The sequence below is a fragment of the Micropterus dolomieu genome, linkage group LG12, assembly GCF_021292245.1.
Source record: "Micropterus dolomieu isolate WLL.071019.BEF.003 ecotype Adirondacks linkage group LG12, ASM2129224v1, whole genome shotgun sequence".
Classification (NCBI taxonomy): Eukaryota; Metazoa; Chordata; class Actinopteri; order Centrarchiformes; family Centrarchidae; genus Micropterus; species Micropterus dolomieu.
The window spans coordinates 14,801,975-14,822,056 of record NC_060161.1 but is presented as its reverse complement, the minus strand read 5'-3'; the positions used below and the strand labels follow the sequence as shown (position 1 = coordinate 14,822,056).

Here is a 20,082-nt window from a genome sequence, read left to right as displayed (position 1 = left end):
ACAACAACTCCGTGGCTGTTCTTGAATGGCCCAGCCAGAGCCCTGACTTAAACCCAATTGAGCATCTCTGGAGAGACCTGAAAATGGCTGTCCAGCAACGTTTACCATCCAACCTGACAGAACTGGAGAGGATCTGCAAGGAGGAATGGCAGAGGATACCCAAATCCAGATGTGAAAAACTTGTTGCATCTTTCCCAAAACGACTCATGGCTGTATTAGATCAAAAGGGTGCTTCTACTAAATACTGAGCAAAGGGTCTGAATACTTATGACCATGTGATATTTCAGTTTTTCTTTTTTAATAAATTTGCAAAAATTTCTACATTTCTGTTTTTTTCTGTCAAGATGGGGTGCTGAGTGTACATTACTGAGAAATAAAATGAACTTTTTTGATTTTTGGAAAATGGCTGCAATGAAACGAAGAGTGAAAAATGTAAAGGGGTCTGAATACTTTCCGTACCCACTGTATCTAATGAAGGTTGAGGTCAGGGGCAACTGGACTTTGTAGAAGAAAAAAACTAGAAGACGTTTCGTCCAGGCCTGAAAACCTCCTCCTGCCGGTGCTCCAAAGCTCCTGTGCTAGAGGTGCAAACACCAACACTTTCCCCGTGCTCCAAGCTCCCAGTCCAGGTAAAGTCAGCTAATATGACAGCTACTAGCTGCATGACTAACTGAGCTAGGTGAGCTAACAAGCTATCTGACATCCAACGAAGGTTAAAGTCAAGGGCAACTGGACTTGGTTGAAGATACTGGAAGACGTTTCGTCCCTCATCCAAAGGTCTTCTTCAGTTCTGACTGACTGGTAGCTGACTGGCAGCATTGTAAGTGGGGGATAAGTGGTGGCGTATCCCCCACAATGCTGTCCTTTCATCACTTCCCAGGAAACTCAACAAACGTAACCTATTGGCCTCAGGTAAGATACCAACGATGGTCGTTCAGTCTTGGCCACCAGTAGTCCTAACGACTGTAACGACTGTCGTTACAGCAACCAGGAACACTAACGAACCAGACGAACCTGACGAACTTCAGTCAGAACTGAAGAAGTCCTTTGGATGAGGGACGAAACATCTTCCAGTATCTTCAACCAAGTCCAGTTGCCCTTGACTTTAACCTTCGTTGGATAACAATGACCTGGATGACTGAGAATCTTCATAGACAACAAGCTATCTGACAGGTTGCCAAAAATCTTACAATTCTTACACATTGCACCTTTAATATATAAGGGTCTTTCTCTCTTGACATCACTAAGCAGGCAAAAGGCCTGACTGAAAGACTCAAGTCAGGGAAGGAATGTATCCTATGTGCAGTAAACACCACAGATTTTATGAATGACTTTAACGTGATTTCCTCTCTTACTATGTAAGATGGACAGTTATATGTGGTGTAGTGTGGTAGGTAGTAAATCACCAATGTGCCACCATATATCTGCTGTACACAGACAACTATAGTTGGAGATTCTTCACAGAGGCGCTGAGCAGATGGGTAAAGTGTTGTTCATCAAGAAACAGTTCAAACACGTAACTCCCCCTAAAACCGTCGTTTTTTTCATTTCTGCTCGTGCCCAGCTTAATCAAATAAGACAGAGCATGTAAATAAGTCAGCTTTTGAGGTGTTGCTAAGCTTATTTTTTTAACTTTGAATAGAGCCAGGCTAGCTATTTCCCATGCCTGTTTTTATGCTAAAGCTAACCACGCCCTGACTCCAACAGTGTACTGAACTCAGACATGAGACTGATATTGATCTTCTCTGTGTATTTCCCAAAGCTACTCTTTTAAATGTTGTCCCAATAGTATTCACTATCTTGAGTTTGACGCAGGGTAATGAATATGTGGAATCATGATGTGATCCATGTTCAAAGGATGACCTAAGCGATACATACTTACAATGTGAAATATAACGTGATGGATAATGGAACAAATACCGTCTAAAACATGACTTAAGAGCCTTGTATTTCTTCCTCTTGTTGTCACTGTTGTATCCAGTGACACAAATACACACACACAAGGAGGGGTGAGTCACACTCACTTCTGTTTCTCCACTTTGTAGGAGGCAGTGAGGTCATCAAACAACTTGCTGTTCATCTCCATGAAGGTCTTCAGCACGTTGTAGATCAGAGACACGATGGTCCTGGAGGGACAGAATGAGACGATAATCAACCGGGGCACTTACCGGTCTCCGGGGATTATGGGTCAGGAGATAGAGGTTAAAGTTAACACTTGGGTCATTCATGTGTCCCTGCTAGGTTGTTAGCTCTACTGCTAATTCTTTAGCATAAATTGTTGGTTGATAGGAGGCCAGCACATTTATCTCAGTGTTGGGGAAATTACAGTTTGTAGCATCTGTGAAGTTAAATGGCAAGCAGTTCTTAAGTATTAGCAGTGGTGAAAAGTAAGTAAGTATAATTTTGAAGTACTTGTTTCAAATTCTTATTACTCTACTTCATTTATTCAACAGCTATACTAACACGTTACTTTTCAGAATAGATTTTATAGGAAACATATAATCATTTAATAAAATATGATGCATGTTCTTGATTAACCAACATGTAAAGTAGTTCAAATAAGCCCCCTCTTGACTAGCTGAGTGGCATTAAAATGCTGCTTACATGAGTGCAGTAATAATAATTCCACAGTATAATATACAGTATGTAAGTGTCCATCTGGTGTACCTTTACTTTTGATACTCAAGTACATTTTGCTGTTAGTCAAAGCTCAAAGTCAAATTTTGAATGCTTACTAACAACGCAGTATTATGTAGTATTATGAAATTTACTTAAATAGAGGATCTGAATACTTCTTCCACCACTGAGTGAGGCACATGAAGGGATGTTTATACATGTTGTTTCTTGTCCCACAAAATTGGTTGCAGTGGGACGAAACTGTGCTGCTTTGGACACTTTGACGGTGGGGTGTCCGGGCATTTTGATGTAGCTGGCAACTTACACTAGTGACATGCTTTTGTCCTAAATGGAGCTCCCCAGGTGACATTTTTCACCCTCTGAAGACCAGCCGGGAGTGTCTCATTTTATTTGCCATCAAAAATGTAATAGAGCTTGAGGTAACGTCCAAACTGACCATCTAATCTAAAATCAAAAGCTATGAGTTATGATTTATTTTAATGTGTCTGTGTGTGTGTGTGTGTGTGTGTGTGTGTGTGTGTGTGTGTGTGTGTGTGTGAGCCACTGACTGGTTCCAGTGCTCCTTGGAGACTCTGTAGAGAGTGGCGAACACCAGCGGCAGGATGACTTGACAGTTCTCCTCTATCAGACTGAGGATGTATTCGTTGTTCCAGAAGTAAAGAGCCCGCTCCGCTACCTGAAACGAACACACAAACAGAGGACTTGGCTTTCATTGATCAAAGCTGTAACATCATTCTTTTTATCAGAATTGATGTTCGTACTCAGAAGTTTTTCTACAGTCTGCTTCAGTGGATTGTTTTTTCGATAGTGATATAATAAGCCTGTAGGCGATTAGGTTACTGTTGCTCCCAAACTGTTCGAACATGATATGAAGGCTGATTTGTGTGACTATTCGTTCTTCATTTTGGGACTGTTTTTAGATAATACTTTCAAACATTGTAGCGTGGTTTGACTGTAGGGAAGTGTGGCATTCACCTGGAAGTGAGGGCTGGAGATACAGGCCGCGATCTGCTTGAAGAGCGGCTCCTGCACCCGGATGAACTGAGACGGCTCGATCACATCCAGGATCTCTTCAATCTCCCCCAGGAACATCACCTGAACACATAGACACGCCAACATTTTTACAATTTATACATCAAAAGACATTCACATGACTAACAGAAGCAAATTAAAACAACAATAGAGATACAATTTATACAGAAGTCCTACAAGAACAACAAATATCCAGGAAAACACACGAGAAAATGTTTCAGCAGTGACTAATGAGAGCAGCTGAGAAACACCAGCACCTTTTTGTAATCAGCTCTCTCACCTCTTTCTGCGTGCAGGTTTTTGGCCAGTATTTGAGCAGCCCTCTGATGATCTGCAGAGAAAATATGAAGCATATTAATATAAATAAACCCTGCAGCCATTAGCTTGGCAGGGTGGCTGGCTGCCGTCCATCTGTGCCATCTCCATTAATTCATATTCAAACTATGGCTAGTGCATTAAGAAATATGTTGTTAGCTTAGTTTTTTACTGTACTGATGTTAGTGAATGAAGAAGTCGGTTGTGGCAAATGCTCTAATTCAACCTCAGGCCAGCAGAGTTGAGATTACATTGGTGACTTACTACTTACAGGACTAATGCTAATCATAATCTTTGGTGGTCATGTGACTTGAAATAATTTATAGAATATAATAATAATCTATTAGAACATTTTACTATATAATAAAGACTTTTTTCACAGATTTGTCCATCATTTCTATCAGTTATAAGAGCACTACACTCACTACAGTAAATGCTCTGATCTAAGATAACGCCTCATTACACAGGAAAACTGTGATGGATGTTTACAAACAGAGAGATTGGGTAAACATTTTACCGTTCTACCCTTGTTTTCTAAGTTATTCACCTTTAAATAGCTTTGGCTAACCGAGCGGTTTGTTAAAAGCAGTGATACTGGATTTTTTGGCCACTTGGGGGCAGCAGTGTGTGTTTCTGGCCACCTGGAGAATGTAAGTATTATTATGTAATATTTACTCTTCTCCTTTTAGCTCTGTTTTGGTCTCCTCCAACTCCTGATCTGGTTCCACTAAATGCTCCACCATGTTCATTAGTCGATAACTCAGGGCAGGTAGTGTACAGTGGGTTTATCAGAACTTTTTCACTAAAAACAGCTGCCTGCTGCTGTTGATGAGAGCAGTGAGAATGAACCAAAACAGTAAAGCTGAGGACCATTAAACCAAAACAATGAGCTCAAAGATACTAAAAAGCTATTGCAGGGGAACTGCACACTCTGGTGATAATTCTCTATATGTTTGTCATCACGTTTGACACCTTTCACATTACATTCAATCATTTGAGCCACCGTTTATACAAAATATTGATTATTGCAGCTTTAAACCTTTATGATTTTGTTCCTGCCACATCTGTCTTTTGTTTAGCTGTCACTGATATCGCAGCAGTTAACTTGGTAGATCGAAATGATGGCTGAAACTGCAAAACTAAGAACTGAACAATCCTTTATATTGGATTAGCATGTATGTTGTAGTGAGTGCAGTGTGGTAATCAAAAAAACAGTCTTACATATTCAGTCACTGTAGCATCTTTCTCCATAAACTGCACCACACAGTAGGCCAGCTGTAAGGACAGGGGAGACGGGGTTAGATCACACACACACACACACACATACACACACACGTTCCCTGAAGCCGTCAAGGAGACAAGGGGGATCTTAGCACTTATCCCTCAGGATTACACGCTGCTCAAGATCGGAAAGTTTTCCAAGGGGAGATGTGTGTGTGTGTGTGTGTGTGTGTGTGTGTGTGTGTGTGTGTGTTTTGTACTTCTACATCTTGTCTCCTCTTATATGACCTGCAATCATTTCCTATTATTCAGAGAGTATGCACGTAGCCTCCGTGTGTGTGCGTGTGTGTGTGTGTGTGTGTGTTTTGCGGTTGCCCCCTCCAACCAGGCCGGTTGCCGTGGCAAGTGGGCACCGTGGCGACGGAGACTGTGTGTGCGTGTGTTTACTTCGGAAGGAGTGATGTCACGCACACACGAAGTCCCTTAAGGGCAATGTGAGATAGAGTTTAGACCTCTTGTCTCAGCCTCTCTGTCTTTCCTCTGCTGCCCTATTTATACCTTTGCCTTGTTCAAATTATTACTGTACAGCTCTGTTTTTTTGGTTATAGTTCAAATGCCGTCAAAATAAAAGTGTGCTGGATAGTCTGACTTTATAGTTACAAATGGTAGAGGTTGTGTGCTGTCAGATGGTTGATGGTTGTTCTCTATCTTTTTTGTAGGACAATCCCTTTTATATTTTTCTTTGTTTTTTTGTTTCTTTCTTTGTCTTGTTTCTGAACTTTAGCTCCATTGTCTGTCTCTCGGGCTGTCTGGCTTTCACATCTTCCACAGCTTTCATACCCCCCCCCCCCTTATTAAAAGGAACCGGTGAAAGCAGGGATGTCAAGCTTGAAAAAAAAGAAAAGAAGGAAAAAGAGGAGGATTAAAATAAAGGTGCTGATCGGTCAAACTATTTAACGTATTAGCGAGGCATTAGTGGAACTGCTTGGGGTAAATATGATGTTGGATTCTGTTGTCAGGCCGGGCTTTGTGGGTGCAGGAGGCCGTTGTTAGGCTAAGGATTATGGACATTGTACTGTTTTTAAGGCTGAGATGTTACCAATATTGATTTGTCAAGGTGACAGGTCAAATTAGGGTTTATTTTTGGGGATAAAGTCATTCTAGAGAGCTCAAATGTTGGCTTCTTGCCTGTAAATTTGTTGCAACCTGCACATTAAAAAGAAGTCTTACCATGCTTTTATAGTTCTTTAAAGTTGTCTTTGTCAGATATATACATGGTGATTCAGTGTCAGTTGTAAGGTACATTTTTGTGCTGCATATTTTTCCATTTTTCAAACAAGGATAAAAACATATTTTGGACAATTTTGTGAAGACTCCTCTAAGCTCCAGGCCTCTGTGTGAGAGTCTCCAATGCAGCAGTTGACTGACATTTGAACTTAGCGTCAACTTCCGTGTTGGTTACTGACTAGAGTGTTTCCTGAATAGCTTACAAACACTGATATAAGTCGTCGGTTTTTCCCTTTTCAACAAGCCTACATAACACTAGGGGGGACTAAATACCGTTAACTCTCTGTCCTTCATTGGTCATTGGACCCGTGGAAGCCTCTCAGCAGTCACACACTGCCCAAGTCTCAGATGGGACTTAGCAACAGCTAACATCAGTCCGCGAGCAGGTTTTCTGCCATTGTGAAACTGGAGGACACACTGGTGCCTTAGCAAAAATGATTCATTTCTTTAAAATAAGCGAGTCTTATAACGTAAAAGCACTGCAGTTGCTTCTTGATATTTGGAACGGTGATGTGTAACCATGTTGTGGCTACACAATGTAGCTCTAACAGCTGTCATTGCAATTTAGTGACATGAGAAAAACCTTCACATGCTACAGGAAGGATGTTTCAAATGTATTTTACAATGTTGAGAAACCTTTAGGATTAATATAAGGTGCTGCTGTCATTTAGATATTTAGGTTTAGAAATGGGTCACTCCTGCACAGCCTCTCCTACTGACTGCAAAACTGCTGTCCACTAGCAACTTATCCCCCGTGACCCTGTCAAACCAAGTGTGTGTTTGAGTGTGTGAATTATGTATGTGTGTGAACCACAGGGAGAGGGATGTAGGGAGAAATGTAGGGCATGGTGATGCTCAGACCCAGAATATACACACACACACACACAGACAGACCAGTTTGTGGAGAACAAGCTGTACGTTCTGCATAATCAAATAATGTGTGACACAAATACAAAAGCAAACACACACACACACAACACAATCAGCTGGCTACATCTGTGTCATCAAATATTATGATCACCCACACAAGCAGGCTCATACATGAACACACACAGACCAAAGAAACCATTTTGTGTGTCATACAACAGTTAGTGCCTCTCTCTGCAATATTATCTGTGACTCAACTCTGCCGCCTAGTGTTACATTTGACACACTGCAAGAATCTCTAACCACTACTACCATTTGAAAGACATTCATGTATCGTTGATTTAACTTCTGGGTTTTATCATTATACGTGCATATATTCAAGCCAAATGTTTGTAGGCACTGCTAACTATTATATGCATAAAACCAGAGAAACCAATCAAAGTTTTGACAGGGGATTTTGGTGATGCTGACAGCTAGATTACTGCTAGAGCAAAACACAAGCCAGAAGGTACAGTAGCCAGACAATAAGTAGGGTAGGGTCTATAAAAACGTACAATAAAGCATGCCTCAGTCGGGATAATTATGCAAAACCACCAAATAGTAAGAGTTTCAGAGTCACTGGCACAAAATATCAGCAAACAGCGTGTCAGAGTATGCACTGTAATCCAACGAAGGTTAAAATCAAGGGCTTTTGATGGGATGAGGGACGAAACGTCTTCCAGTATCTTCAACCAAGTCCAGTTGCCCTTGATTTTAACCTTCGTTTGATAACTATGACCTGGATGACTGAGAATCTTCATAGACAGTATGCACTGTATATGTCACTGACCTGTGCGTGGAAAATGGAAAGGGACTTTGCTGTGTGTAGCGGGATGAGAACCCGAACCAGGAACTGCTTGTGTTCAGCCTTTAGGGGCAGGGCAAAGCCATTTATGATGCTGGAGGAGAGTAGAGGACAGATAAAGTTACACTTAAGGACTTTCACTCTGTGGCATGTGAACTCATTACATTACATTTGTTCATTTAGCTGACGCTTTTATCCAAAGCGACATACAATTGCTATATTGTACGCCTCTGGAGCAACTAGGGGTTAAGTGTCTTGTTCAGGGACATTGGTGCATGTGTCACAGTGGGGAATTGAACCCGGGTCTCCCAACCCCATCCCACCCTCCCCACCCCCAGCAACTCTCCTCCTTCTCATGTCTTTCAGTTAGAATATGTCAGAAATATTGGAAATGACCATGAGAGTATGGGTTATATTAAAGCTGCATCTAGTTAGTACTTTCAATATTGAATAATCTTTCATTTTTTTCATCGCAGTTTCATGGGGTGACATGTTCAAATTGCTTGTTTTTTATAACCAACAGTACAAAACCAAAAGATAGCCTCTCCAATTAACAATGATAGGAAACAGAGAAAGGCAGCACATGTGAGAAGCCGGATGCCTTAAATTTATCAACAAAAATGGTTGTTGATAAATCAACGAATCGCTAGATTAGATGTTGCAGGTGAGACAGATAACCTGTTAGATGATTAGCAATAATGAGAATAAATCATTATCTCCAGGAAGATGTCCCATCAGTTTTCATTCGTATAGCTCACGGCATGTACAAAGTGAACATTTACATGAAAACATCACATATTACTCCTAAAATCTACTGTTCACATCTGTATGAGCGTGCATTCGTCTGTGTGGTGGAGTCTGTCCACTTCTAAGTGACAAAATGTGTGGTCTGCTCTGTTCACTACTACACTGATGGACATGGAGGTAGTTCAGCCTACGGAGGGAAGAGTATGAGCAGTGGAAGAGTGGGAACTAAACTTGGAAACACTTATTTAGCAGCACTGATCTGTTTGTCAGTTTCCGTGGACTATTTATCTGTTCATCAGTCTACCTGTCTGTCTGTCTTGATTTTCTAATAGCATCTTTGTTTAATAGAACACTTCCTCAATAATATCTTCCTCCTGCTGTTCCTCCAATCTTTCTGCCTCCCCCATCACCCTTTTTATGAATACTCCTGTCTTCTTTCCCTCTCTCTCTCTCTCTCTCTCTCTTTCTGTACAGAGTACCCTCCCTCGTTCATTTCTCTCTCCCTTTCTCCATGTGTGGGAGGAGCTATAAATACCTCTGTTACCACCAACATGAATACAAACCTCTCTCTCCGCTCCTGCTCTCCCTCCTCCTTCCTTCTGACTCACCGTTCACTCACTCATCCTCCCCATCTCATTGTATGACTCCATCTCTCATCCTTCCATTCCTCCCTCTTTTCTCACCTTGGCGTCATCCTCTCTTCTACCTTCCTGTCTTTTCTCTACATTAACCCAAGGGTCTCGAACCGCAAAAGTCATTGTCATTTTTTAATTTCACTTTTTGATCAGGTGAAATGGATGGTGGTTATGGGTTAGAAGGAAGCTTTCGTGTGAGCCTCTTGATCCTTTATGTTGAAACAATATCACTTTTGGCTAAAATATTCTAGCACTTCACACAAACTACTCCAGTATTTCTAAATCTCTTTGAATCCAGCCCTGTTTTAAACTCTCTTCACTTTCTTCTATGTTTAACATCAATAAAGATTATTTAAAGGCACTTCTGCCTTATTAATGTTGAATAATGACAAAGACAGAGGGCACAAGCGAGATTCCTTTGAGAAAAAATAATATTTATTGACTCTAATACTAATACTGATTTGTTTGCTGTCTGATTTCTCATCCTCAGTCTTGTTTATACTTTCTCCTTCCATCTCTCCATGTCTCAATCTCAGTCTGTTTTTGTAACAGAAGTAGGCTATGTGTAGGTAACAAACCAATGTCAACAATTTCAAGTTTCTCTCTCTCAAACTTGAGTAAGCAGCTACAGCTCTGAAGAGTGTCTGCATCTTTCATTTAATTGCTTTCTTTCCAAGAAAGAAACTGTACCTAGCCCCTTCTTTTACATACGTTAGCATTTGAAGGCCACTTCCTACCTAGCCAGCTAACTAGCTAGGTTGTCATGTAGCTTGCGTTGTAAGTCTATGGTTATAATTCAAAGGGAAAAGCCACTGTCAGGAGGTTCACAATTCACACACCGAGACAATTACAACTCTGAGATGTGTGGTCATACTAGCCAACAATATCTTGCTAACACTGTTCAAATTTGTTCTTCACTTTAATGCTGACTAATAATTCAAGCTCAGGCAAACTAGCTGTCTGTCTCTTCCTCTTCTTCTTTGTAGAACATCAATACAAATTATTTAAAGACATTTCTGTGCTAATAGTGTTGAATAATGAAAGAAAAAGGGCACAATAGATGCCAGACAGTCTTTGAGAGAACAGCAAATATTCACTGCTTTCATTTTTAAAAAGAAAGCAAATGACTACACAGACACAGTAACTTAACTAACCTCTCCTTTATCTAGCTTATGAAGGCCACATGCTACCTACCAGCGAATGTCTTAAGATAGGCTGTGATGTGAGCCTGGATTATCAGCATCAGAGTTAATTTAATGTTAAGCGTACCAGGTAGCTGGTTAATTCAGAAAAACAAACTATGAAAAGAGCTAAACTACTTAAAGTGTTTTCCTTGTGGTCACTTTAGCCAACAGCAGCTAGCTAACCATGCTAACTCTACACATTATTCTGAGGACTCTAAGCTCCCAACCAGCCTTGCTAGTTACCCTGTTCATGTATGTTTTAATCAAATAAGACTAGATTATGTAAACAAGACAAAGGTGTTATTTATCACAAAGAAAGCATGTGTTTCCCAAAATGCTGAACTACTGCATCATCTTGCATACAGACGGACTGAGGAAAACAAACTACATAATTTCACCAATCTTGTTTGTGCTCTTCCTCCATTTTTCTCACTCTCTTTCTTTTTCTATTACTGTCATCTTTCCATGCTTGTTCCCATTGATTTGTGTCTCTGCACAGGCAGAGAGCGAGGCATGTTTGTTTATCAGTTTGGCTTCCTGCTTGCTTTCTCTTCATTTCTGTCTTCCTCATATTTCTCCTGCTGGCCTCAGAGACAAAGCAACAAACTATACAAACCTATGAGTAATTTCTCATTTATGTCTTTAACCCCCCTCCTGTTTCGGTCGCCCCACCTTTACTCATTTCCCCCTGCCTTATAACTCATTTCTCACTCTGTCTGGCTCTGCACCTACAGTTGTGTTTACCTGATAAGAAATAGATGATAAATGAAAAATAAATGCCTATTGTTTTTGGTGTTGAGCGAATGCAGTAGTGGTTACGCTTTATCTGCATTTTCATAGTTGCTTAATTCACTGGGTTACCAGCTGTCTCATGATTAGGAGCAGCTGGCCAAGTACAGTACGTGTGTATATAAGTGTATGTGGGTGTGTCTGTTCAGTTTCAACTCCAAATACATTCACATTCCATGATATACTACAAAGTATGCTTTCCTGTAGAATAGCAACGCTTTCACTCAAAGTGTATCTGCGTGATTGTGGATACAAACCTGCCAAGGATCTCCAGAAGCTCCGCGACTCCGTTGAAGTGCTCAGTTTCATAGATGAACCTGAAGATCACATACAACACGCAGACACATATAGGGTGAAGCAACTGTTTCTAGTTTAATAAAAGAAATAGCAACTTAAAAATGGCTGCAATTCTAAAAACAGTAAAACATATTCCCTTAACGTCCTGTAAAATTAGCCACACATAAAATTCCTTAGTGATTGATCAGTATCATGGTGTACCATATCTGGAATAAAACTCATTCCTCTGTGACGAAATAATGTGAGAGAGAAAGCACAGTTTAACAGTTAGGCAGATGTATGTTTATCCTCTATATCTTAGCTGTCAAAGGCACAAACAATGATGCTGAAATCAGTTAACTGGCAGAAATATAACATGTTGCAGTATGTTGCAAAAACAACAATCCAGGCCTGCTTGGTGAAGGGAAAAGATGAAACATGATCTTCATCACAGCACTGTCTGACAGCTGTATAACCAATCATTTGAGGAGATTTGTGTCACTACGCAATGATTTCACTCTCAGGATGGATGCAGGATGGCTGATTGAGTGAGTGTTATGACTGCAAATGTGTCCGTTTGTTTGCATGTGTGAGAGAATACTACATTATATTAGACAGAAGATACTACATGTAGAATTTAGTCTTACTCAAAACTTAGACGACACGTCCCTTAGAACCTGGTGCTACTTGTCACAATAGGGATGTCACTACCTGTCTCCCGTTCGACTCTGTGTTGTTGGTTATGCCCCATTCACATCATATCGCACAGACTTCTTAAAAAAATGCTCCAAATATGTAACACAATAAAAAAAAGGTTAATTTAGCATGCAACTTTTGTCAGAAAATCACAGCCCTTGGTAAGAATAAATATACATTCTGACCACTTTATTAAAGGTGGGAAAGACTTGAAAATGTTCCTGTTTTGTGCTGAAAATCATCACTATTTTTTCCAGTGACGCACCAAGCTAAAAAAAACATTACTGAGGTCACAGCTGTTCTCCCTGCTAAAGGTCTTTGTTGGGTAATGTTTGATTTATTGATGTTAAAATGCTATAAAAAGCACATTTAAATCCTGTACATTGGATCAGTGGAAGGCAGCCTGTACCTGAGGAAGATGTTGTTTATCTGTTTGCGGATGTAGGCTCGTAGGCCCAGTAGTTTTCCATAGACACGGTGCAGGATGGTCTTTAGGTACTCCCTCTCCCTGGGGTCCTCACTGTCAAACAGCTCCAGGAGCTACACACACATGATAATTTCAGACACAAATACAGCATAATATGGTTCTTGCAAGGACCTTTTATGACTGCATTCATCCTCTAACCTCCTCACGCCTACACCCAAATCCTAACCTTAAACTCATTTTAACAATTTAAAAAAATAAAACTTAAACCATACAACAGCTCATGTTTAATTTAGTTTCTTGTGAGCGCATTTCAGGGTCACAGAAAATTATTTTTACCACCCACAAAGTAATATTAATATAACATTAACTATTTTTTCTCATCAATTACTTAAATTAAGCAGGATATTAAACATAAACTAGACAAGAACTTTGGAGTTTTTAAGTCAATATTTTATATGTGCCCCAACCTAGATAACAAAATTTGAGCGCACTTCAGCAGGGATATTACTTGGTCCTGCGATGGCTGCTGTTTCAGAGGAGCTTTATTTATTTATACCTTTCCATTTATCAGGATTTCAGAGACATCTTCGAGCTTTGGATTTGACAAACTGCAGCTTTCAAGGAGAGAGAGAGAGAATTACCTGCAAGACAAACTTCTGGTCGACGTAGCGTTTGGCCATGGAGGGCTGGAAGTCCGGGCTCTCCAGGAAACGCAGAAAGAACTCGTACACCAGCTAACGAAGGCACAAACAGCATGCAATTAGACGTCATTTAGTGTGTCTGCGTTTGTCTCCCGAAGGAATAATTTGACATTTTGGGTATTACCCATGCAGAGAGTTAGATGAGAAGATTAATACCATGTCTGTATGCTAACTATGTAGCAGCCAGTTAGCTTTTTATGGTGTAAAGAGTGCTCATACACAAATCAAGAATGGAAAAATGGCAGCAATAAAAAAAATTATGAACACCAACAAGACTGCTCTTCTTCTTCTTAAAAAAAACTATGCTAAAGTAATAGTTCAAATAAGCAAACTTATTTGCTTTCATTTCAAGAGTGAGAAAATAAGATCAGTATCAATCTCTCTGTGTGTCAAAAATGAAACTGGAGTTGTAGCCTTCAGCTAGATGTGGTTAGCCTAGCTTAAAAGAGTGCCGTTTTAACACAGTTTTGGTTTTCACACATTAAACAAACGAGATAAAAACTTATTAGTGGGCTTTAGAGGTGCTGGTGGGTGGATTTCTTAACCTTTAGACACAGCCAGAATAGCTGTTTCCAGTCTTAATGCTAAGATAAGCTAACAGACTACAAACTCAGAATGAGGCTTCACATTGACAGGACAAATACGAGAGTGGTATCAATCTTCTCATCTAACTCTCGACAAGAGACTTAAGTGTATTTTTCAAAATAGCATAAATTTTTATTTTAAGCTGCTCTAGGCAACACAGCATGGTGGTTGGTCCAAAGGGCATCAACTTGTTCTGAGTTTAGGAACCTGGAACTCTTTTTGAGATCAGAAAACTTCACCTGCTCACTTTATGCTTAAGTGTATGCTTTATAACAAAAGAAACCAACTGGGGAGCGAGGGAAAAAGACTGGGCTGAGACAGTTTGGACTTCACGCTACGTGTTGACTCATCTCTTCCTGAAGGTGCAGAAGTGCACCACGCTCAAATGTCATCTGGGCATACACCACAGGTCTATTTAAGAGTTGTGACGTTCTTCTTCACTACAGCTCCATTTTGTGATTCAGGGTGATAAGACATAAGGCATAAATTGTTGCATTAAACAGCAGTTTTAACTGATCTAAAGGACCTCAGGCTCAGGTACAGTATGTTTATGTACAGATAAATGCTGAATGCTGCATTAAAACCAGCACCTGGTGGGAGATGTGTGCATTATAGCAATGTCCACCCTTCCAAATATAGTATAAAATATATAGTAAAGCCCATTTTTCATGACACATTGTGTTTCACTTTAATGACAAACAAGTACATCACAACAATTTTGGCAAAAAAGACAAAAGTGAACACATTTTGCTGAACACATCCTTTCCAAGAGAAACTTCTCCCTTTACCTCTGCAGGGGAATATGTAAATCATCAGAATATGGTCATAATTTTTCCACTGCATGAATTTTCATATGTACCTGCAGATGCGGCCATGAGGCTTCGAGTGTGGGCTCATCTTCTTCAGGGTCAAACTCTGGATTCTCGCTTGGTGGGAGAGTCCGGAAGATATTTACAGAGATCTGGAGAACCCCAAACAAGGAGGAAGGAGGGATGAGAGCAATGGGAACAGGAGGAGGAGCGTGAGGAAGAAAATAGGAAGTGGAAAAGATGAAGATGGATGAGAGGTAAGGAGAAATGTGGATAAGAGGGATTAGAAAGAACCAAATTACACGCGGTATGCTCCTGTAAATGTTGTTGATATCCTGGACATTATTTCATGATTGAGAGAAAACAGAGGGATGTAATGTTTGTATTTTTTAATAACTAGGCCTGTGAGTCTCTGATTGAAAGTTTCTTAGCTGTCCTAGTACAGTATCGTGACAGAGCAAAAGCATCCTTTGACTCATTTCAAGACTTCATCATGCTGATCTTTCAACAGGATGCACATCACAGATTTGTGTCACTACACAGCAAATTAGTTGTCCGGATAGATCCAGGATGAATAGTTGGTGTTATAAAACATCAAGAGTCCTGTGTTAAAAGGACAGTTGGGTGGGTTTCTCTCAACTAAATCCAGCGAATAAAAGGTTGTGTTAGGTGGGTGGCAGTGTTGCACTATTCTATCAGATGCCAGCTGTCGATTTAAAAGAAGAAGCTGTTGCATCAGGGGGAAGAATTAGGCTGTGATCGAGAAGAGCAACTAGCAAGCCATGCAACCTGACTGCTCGCTATGTCATGATTTATTCAACAAATGCATTTCTACTGGCCATTTAATGCATAAACTATATTGCACATAGCAAATGTGGTAACTCCCTAACCCTGACGCCACAATTCAGCATTGTTTTCTTTTCCATTCATTCCTCCTCTCCACACCTCTGTTTGCATGAGTATAACTTGTCACTGCAGGATTATATAGGCTCCCTTCACATGACCATGTAAACTTCACTTGGATTTAAAAAGGTGCAACCTGATTAGCCACTCATTCCTGATGCTACAACATTTCTGGAATTGTGGACAATTGAATCCTGTAAGGTTAATACACATCGTTGCTTTCTCTCGTCTTCTCTCTTCCAGTCCTCCTCTCACCTTTTAGCCTTTATCTTCATTATTTTATCATTAAGATATCTATTTTATATTCATTGCTCATCAAGATCTTTACTTTATTGACTTATTTACTGCAACTATGTTTTTGGTGAGTGTTTGCTATGCTAGCGGTGGCTAATCCGTCGGTCAGTTGGTTGGTACACCACTTATGTGCTACATGTTAGCATGCTAACATGCTGAACTAAGATGGTGCACATGGTAAACATTATACCTGCTTAACAGCATGTTCGCGTTGTCATTGAGAGCATGTTACCATTCTGATGTTAGCATTCAGCTATAATAGGAGCACAGCCTCACAGAGCAGCTAGCATGGCCTTACATTTGTGAGAGATGAGAGAACTAAAATTCTACAACATTCCCAAGTTTGGGAACATAAGTTTACTTTCTTGGCCTCCCTTTTCTCCTACATTACATTTATTCTGCTGCACAGCACTCTCTCTCCTATACACTTAATAGCAACTTCTATTATAGAATATAAGCTTTTTTTACCTTGTGGCCACCCATTAAAGCTTTCGCCCTCTTTCCTTTGATCCTCTGTCCTATCAGCAGTTTCTCATCCTCTGGGTATAGTGACTACGTAACATAAACTATATCCTGTTACCTTCTTTCCTCCATCCCTTTTTCCTTTCCCCCTCTATATATCCTCTGTGACCTCTGGTGCTCTGTGATGGTGTCCACACATTTCCCAACACACTCTACTTTATCTTTCTTATCCATCCCTCTCTTTCTGGCCATCTGTGCAGCCAATTGCTTCTTAGCATCCTTTGCAACCGCTCTATCTCTCCTTTCCCTACCTTGCCTTATCTATCTAACCCCCTTTTCTCATCTCCTCCACCACCTTTGATTGTAGTCTCTGGTGACTCCACCAGAGCACCTCAGCTGGATATCACAGTCTACCTTCTTACTTTTCCTCTTTCATCCATCCTTTCATCCTTCTTTTCTAGTCTATTTTCTTGCCGTGTGTGTGACAAATGATAAGGACTGATTGATGTTAAATTGTGGCATTTGGACACTTAGTATTTACTCATCTGTCTTTTATTCCTATCCTTTAATATATTCATCCACTAGTCCATTGTTTCAACCCCTAACCCCCCTCTCCTCCTCCCCTCCTACCATCTTTATTGCCTCTGGGTACAGAGGCTCTATGAGGACTCCTCTGCTAGTGGCCACGCTCTCCACCAGCTCGTTGAGTGCCGCACGTTTGATCTCCTTCCCCTTCAGGTCAGCCACGCAGTCCAGGAAATCAAACAGCACGCAGCACTGCTGCAGCTTCTTACAGAACAGGTCATGTAACTCTGCCACCGGGGCGTCTGGATGATTTAGAGGTAGGAGAAAGAGAAAGACAGCAAAGAGAAATGTTAGAAAAGGACAGTAAAAGACAAAAAAGGCGATGCAGCTCAGCCAAATCCGATGGCTTTCCTGAAAGGCGCTTTGTGTTTGGTAGTGAATCGTTTGACAAAGTAGGAGTGTTAGAGTCTACAGAGATGTGTTCTACAGGCTAGATCTTCTCTCAAAGGTAATGAGGGAAAGAGAGCAAACTATTACTCTACAAACACATTTGTACACACCCACACAGGGCTTGCCTCCATAGACACACACGTCCACACACACCTTCCTCCAGAGGGCTGTGTTGTATCTCAGTCCTATTACCTGTCAGATTCATTTTCCAGACCTGTTCGTCACAATGAAACAACCTGCTGCCGGCCGTCAGATTAAAACCTTGTACGTCCAAAAAACACCACTTTTCAAAAGGTGTAGAGAAAGTGGCTGATACCCATGGATTACTGAACACATTAAATTGATTCCACGGGCCTGAGGGGGTGTGAAACTTAGCAGCTCAGCCTATAAAGCATCATGCAAATTGTTTTTTGTTTTTTGGGGGGTTTTTTTTAGAAAAAAAGAAGCAAATGCCAAAGTACAGAGTTACAAGCTTTCACAGCAGCTAAATGGGAATGCTTGGTTCTGAATAACAAGATGATGGATGGACTCAATAACTAAATGTAGTGAAATATCCCAATTTTAGATTCCTATAGAAATGAGATGTTCTGAACAATATAATATGCTGGTCTATATTGAGATAAATGGTAAAACACACAAAATATAAGGGGGATTTCCTGCAGAATGCAGCAGACAGTATATTCATAACATGATATATGTTTGTCATAATTGCTATGACAATTAAGAGTAGGTGAGCTGGAAAGACATCACAGACAGATCACCTTCTTTGATTATATGTTTAAAACTCTGAATCATTTTCCAGCTGTATGCTGTGTATGCACAGTATGTATAGTACATGACCTTGATAGCCTAGACTAGACCTGACTGGGCAATCTGTGTTGGGTTAAACTCAATGGCGGAGTAAAGGAGTTGTCAGTGGCCACCACAAACTGCAGCTGGGCCACCACACAGCACAATTTGAATCACTCATTTCTTTTAACCTTGTCCTTTTCCCAGGATTGTGGAGACTAAACTAAACACATGCACAATATCATAATAGTGTATATTGGTGGGTTCTGCAATTCCAAGTTGCTTTTCTACTATAAGCTGATATTTCCTTTCTTTCAAATGGGGATATTTGTTACAAATATGTCTGCCAATTAGATTTTTAATATTATATGCCCCCATTTTGCTAACATGCTCACAATGACAATGCAAACATGCTGATGTCCGTGAACATCCATGCTCTATGAAATGTTAAGGGACCACCAAAGTGATTAAAATTCATCCTGAGGGGTGCATGAATGCGTGTATCATATTTCATGGTTATCCATCCAATAGTTGTCCAGGCATTTCACTTAAAACCCAAAATGTCAACTTCATGATGGGGCTAGATGAAAAGTCAGAGGATCCCCAAAGTTGTTAGGATTCATCATCTGGGGACTATGAATGTTTGTACAAAATGTCATGGAATTCATCCAAAGAGGTGGATCGACCAACAGAGCAACATTGCCATCCCTAGGGCCATACTCCAAGCATGTCTAAAAAGAGGAAGCCCTTAATGTATAATTCGTAAAACTATACTTGCAAGCGTGGTGCTTACTGAACCGTCGCTGTTGCCTGAGCAAATAAATAAAAGAGTGGGTGACCAAAAATAGTGACTACTAAGCTTAGAGCGCCATGACAAACAGAAAAAAAATTGTAGAACAAGACACCGACCTCCGTGCCACCCCAAAGAGATTAGTGATCTCAGGCTTGCCCCTATATAGGTTCCCCTTAAGTACTGGTTACTCTGTGTACTTACAGTCATGAACAAATAATCTCCCTCTGTCAGAAAAAACAATACAGCTTTACCAAAAGCTGAATAGCTTGGAAGCAGTCTAGACTAGCTGTGCGGTTGGAGAGAGGATGATCAAAAGGTCTCACGCACACACACACACACATACACAGCGGGAGCAGATTAGATTTAACCCTGCTTAACCACGAGGTGAGAAACACAGGAACAGTAAGGGGGGCAGACTGGAGCTCTTCCAGCCCCTGACCCCCTCACCTCATGTGGGCGCACCAGGACCATCTGCTCCCTTTGGCACAGAGCTGCACAACAATAGACGAGGGCTGCCCTTTACTTGATGTGTCAAGGCACAAGACACACACTCTTTTGAGACCATTGACAGTGGCCTTTTATTCTATCAATTATGACCAACCATGCTTCACATACTTTATATGGTGATCTGACAGAGTATCCATTCACCAGCAGATTTGTTCAAACTCTGATACATACCGAAACACCCAAGTTGCTGTTTGATAAAGTCCCAGGCTGGTGGTATGGAAACACCTAAAAAACTTAAATGCAAGATTATGATCCTAATTTTATGATTTGCAACTTCATTATTAGGGGCTAGATTTATTTCTCTGAG

The 20,082-nt window shown here is 40.6% G+C and overlaps 1 protein-coding gene across 1 annotated transcript in view; it reads right to left on the bottom strand.

Moving 5' to 3' along the window:
- Nucleotides 1-20,082, bottom strand: part of ppp2r5b (protein phosphatase 2, regulatory subunit B', beta) — a 43,499-nt gene that overhangs the window by 3,237 nt on the left and 20,180 nt on the right. Inside the window, exons 2-12 of the mRNA XM_046065406.1 lie at nucleotides 17,342-17,538; nucleotides 15,103-15,204; nucleotides 13,599-13,691; nucleotides 12,940-13,070; nucleotides 11,816-11,875; nucleotides 8,189-8,297; nucleotides 5,206-5,259; nucleotides 3,950-4,000; nucleotides 3,613-3,732; nucleotides 3,186-3,313; nucleotides 2,025-2,126 (exon numbers count right to left, since the gene is read on the bottom strand). Of these exons, the coding sequence (XP_045921362.1) occupies nucleotides 2,025-2,126; nucleotides 3,186-3,313; nucleotides 3,613-3,732; nucleotides 3,950-4,000; nucleotides 5,206-5,259; nucleotides 8,189-8,297; nucleotides 11,816-11,875; nucleotides 12,940-13,070; nucleotides 13,599-13,691; nucleotides 15,103-15,204; nucleotides 17,342-17,538 (1,147 nt within the window). The remainder of the gene's footprint in view (nucleotides 1-2,024; nucleotides 2,127-3,185; nucleotides 3,314-3,612; nucleotides 3,733-3,949; nucleotides 4,001-5,205; nucleotides 5,260-8,188; nucleotides 8,298-11,815; nucleotides 11,876-12,939; nucleotides 13,071-13,598; nucleotides 13,692-15,102; nucleotides 15,205-17,341; nucleotides 17,539-20,082) is intronic.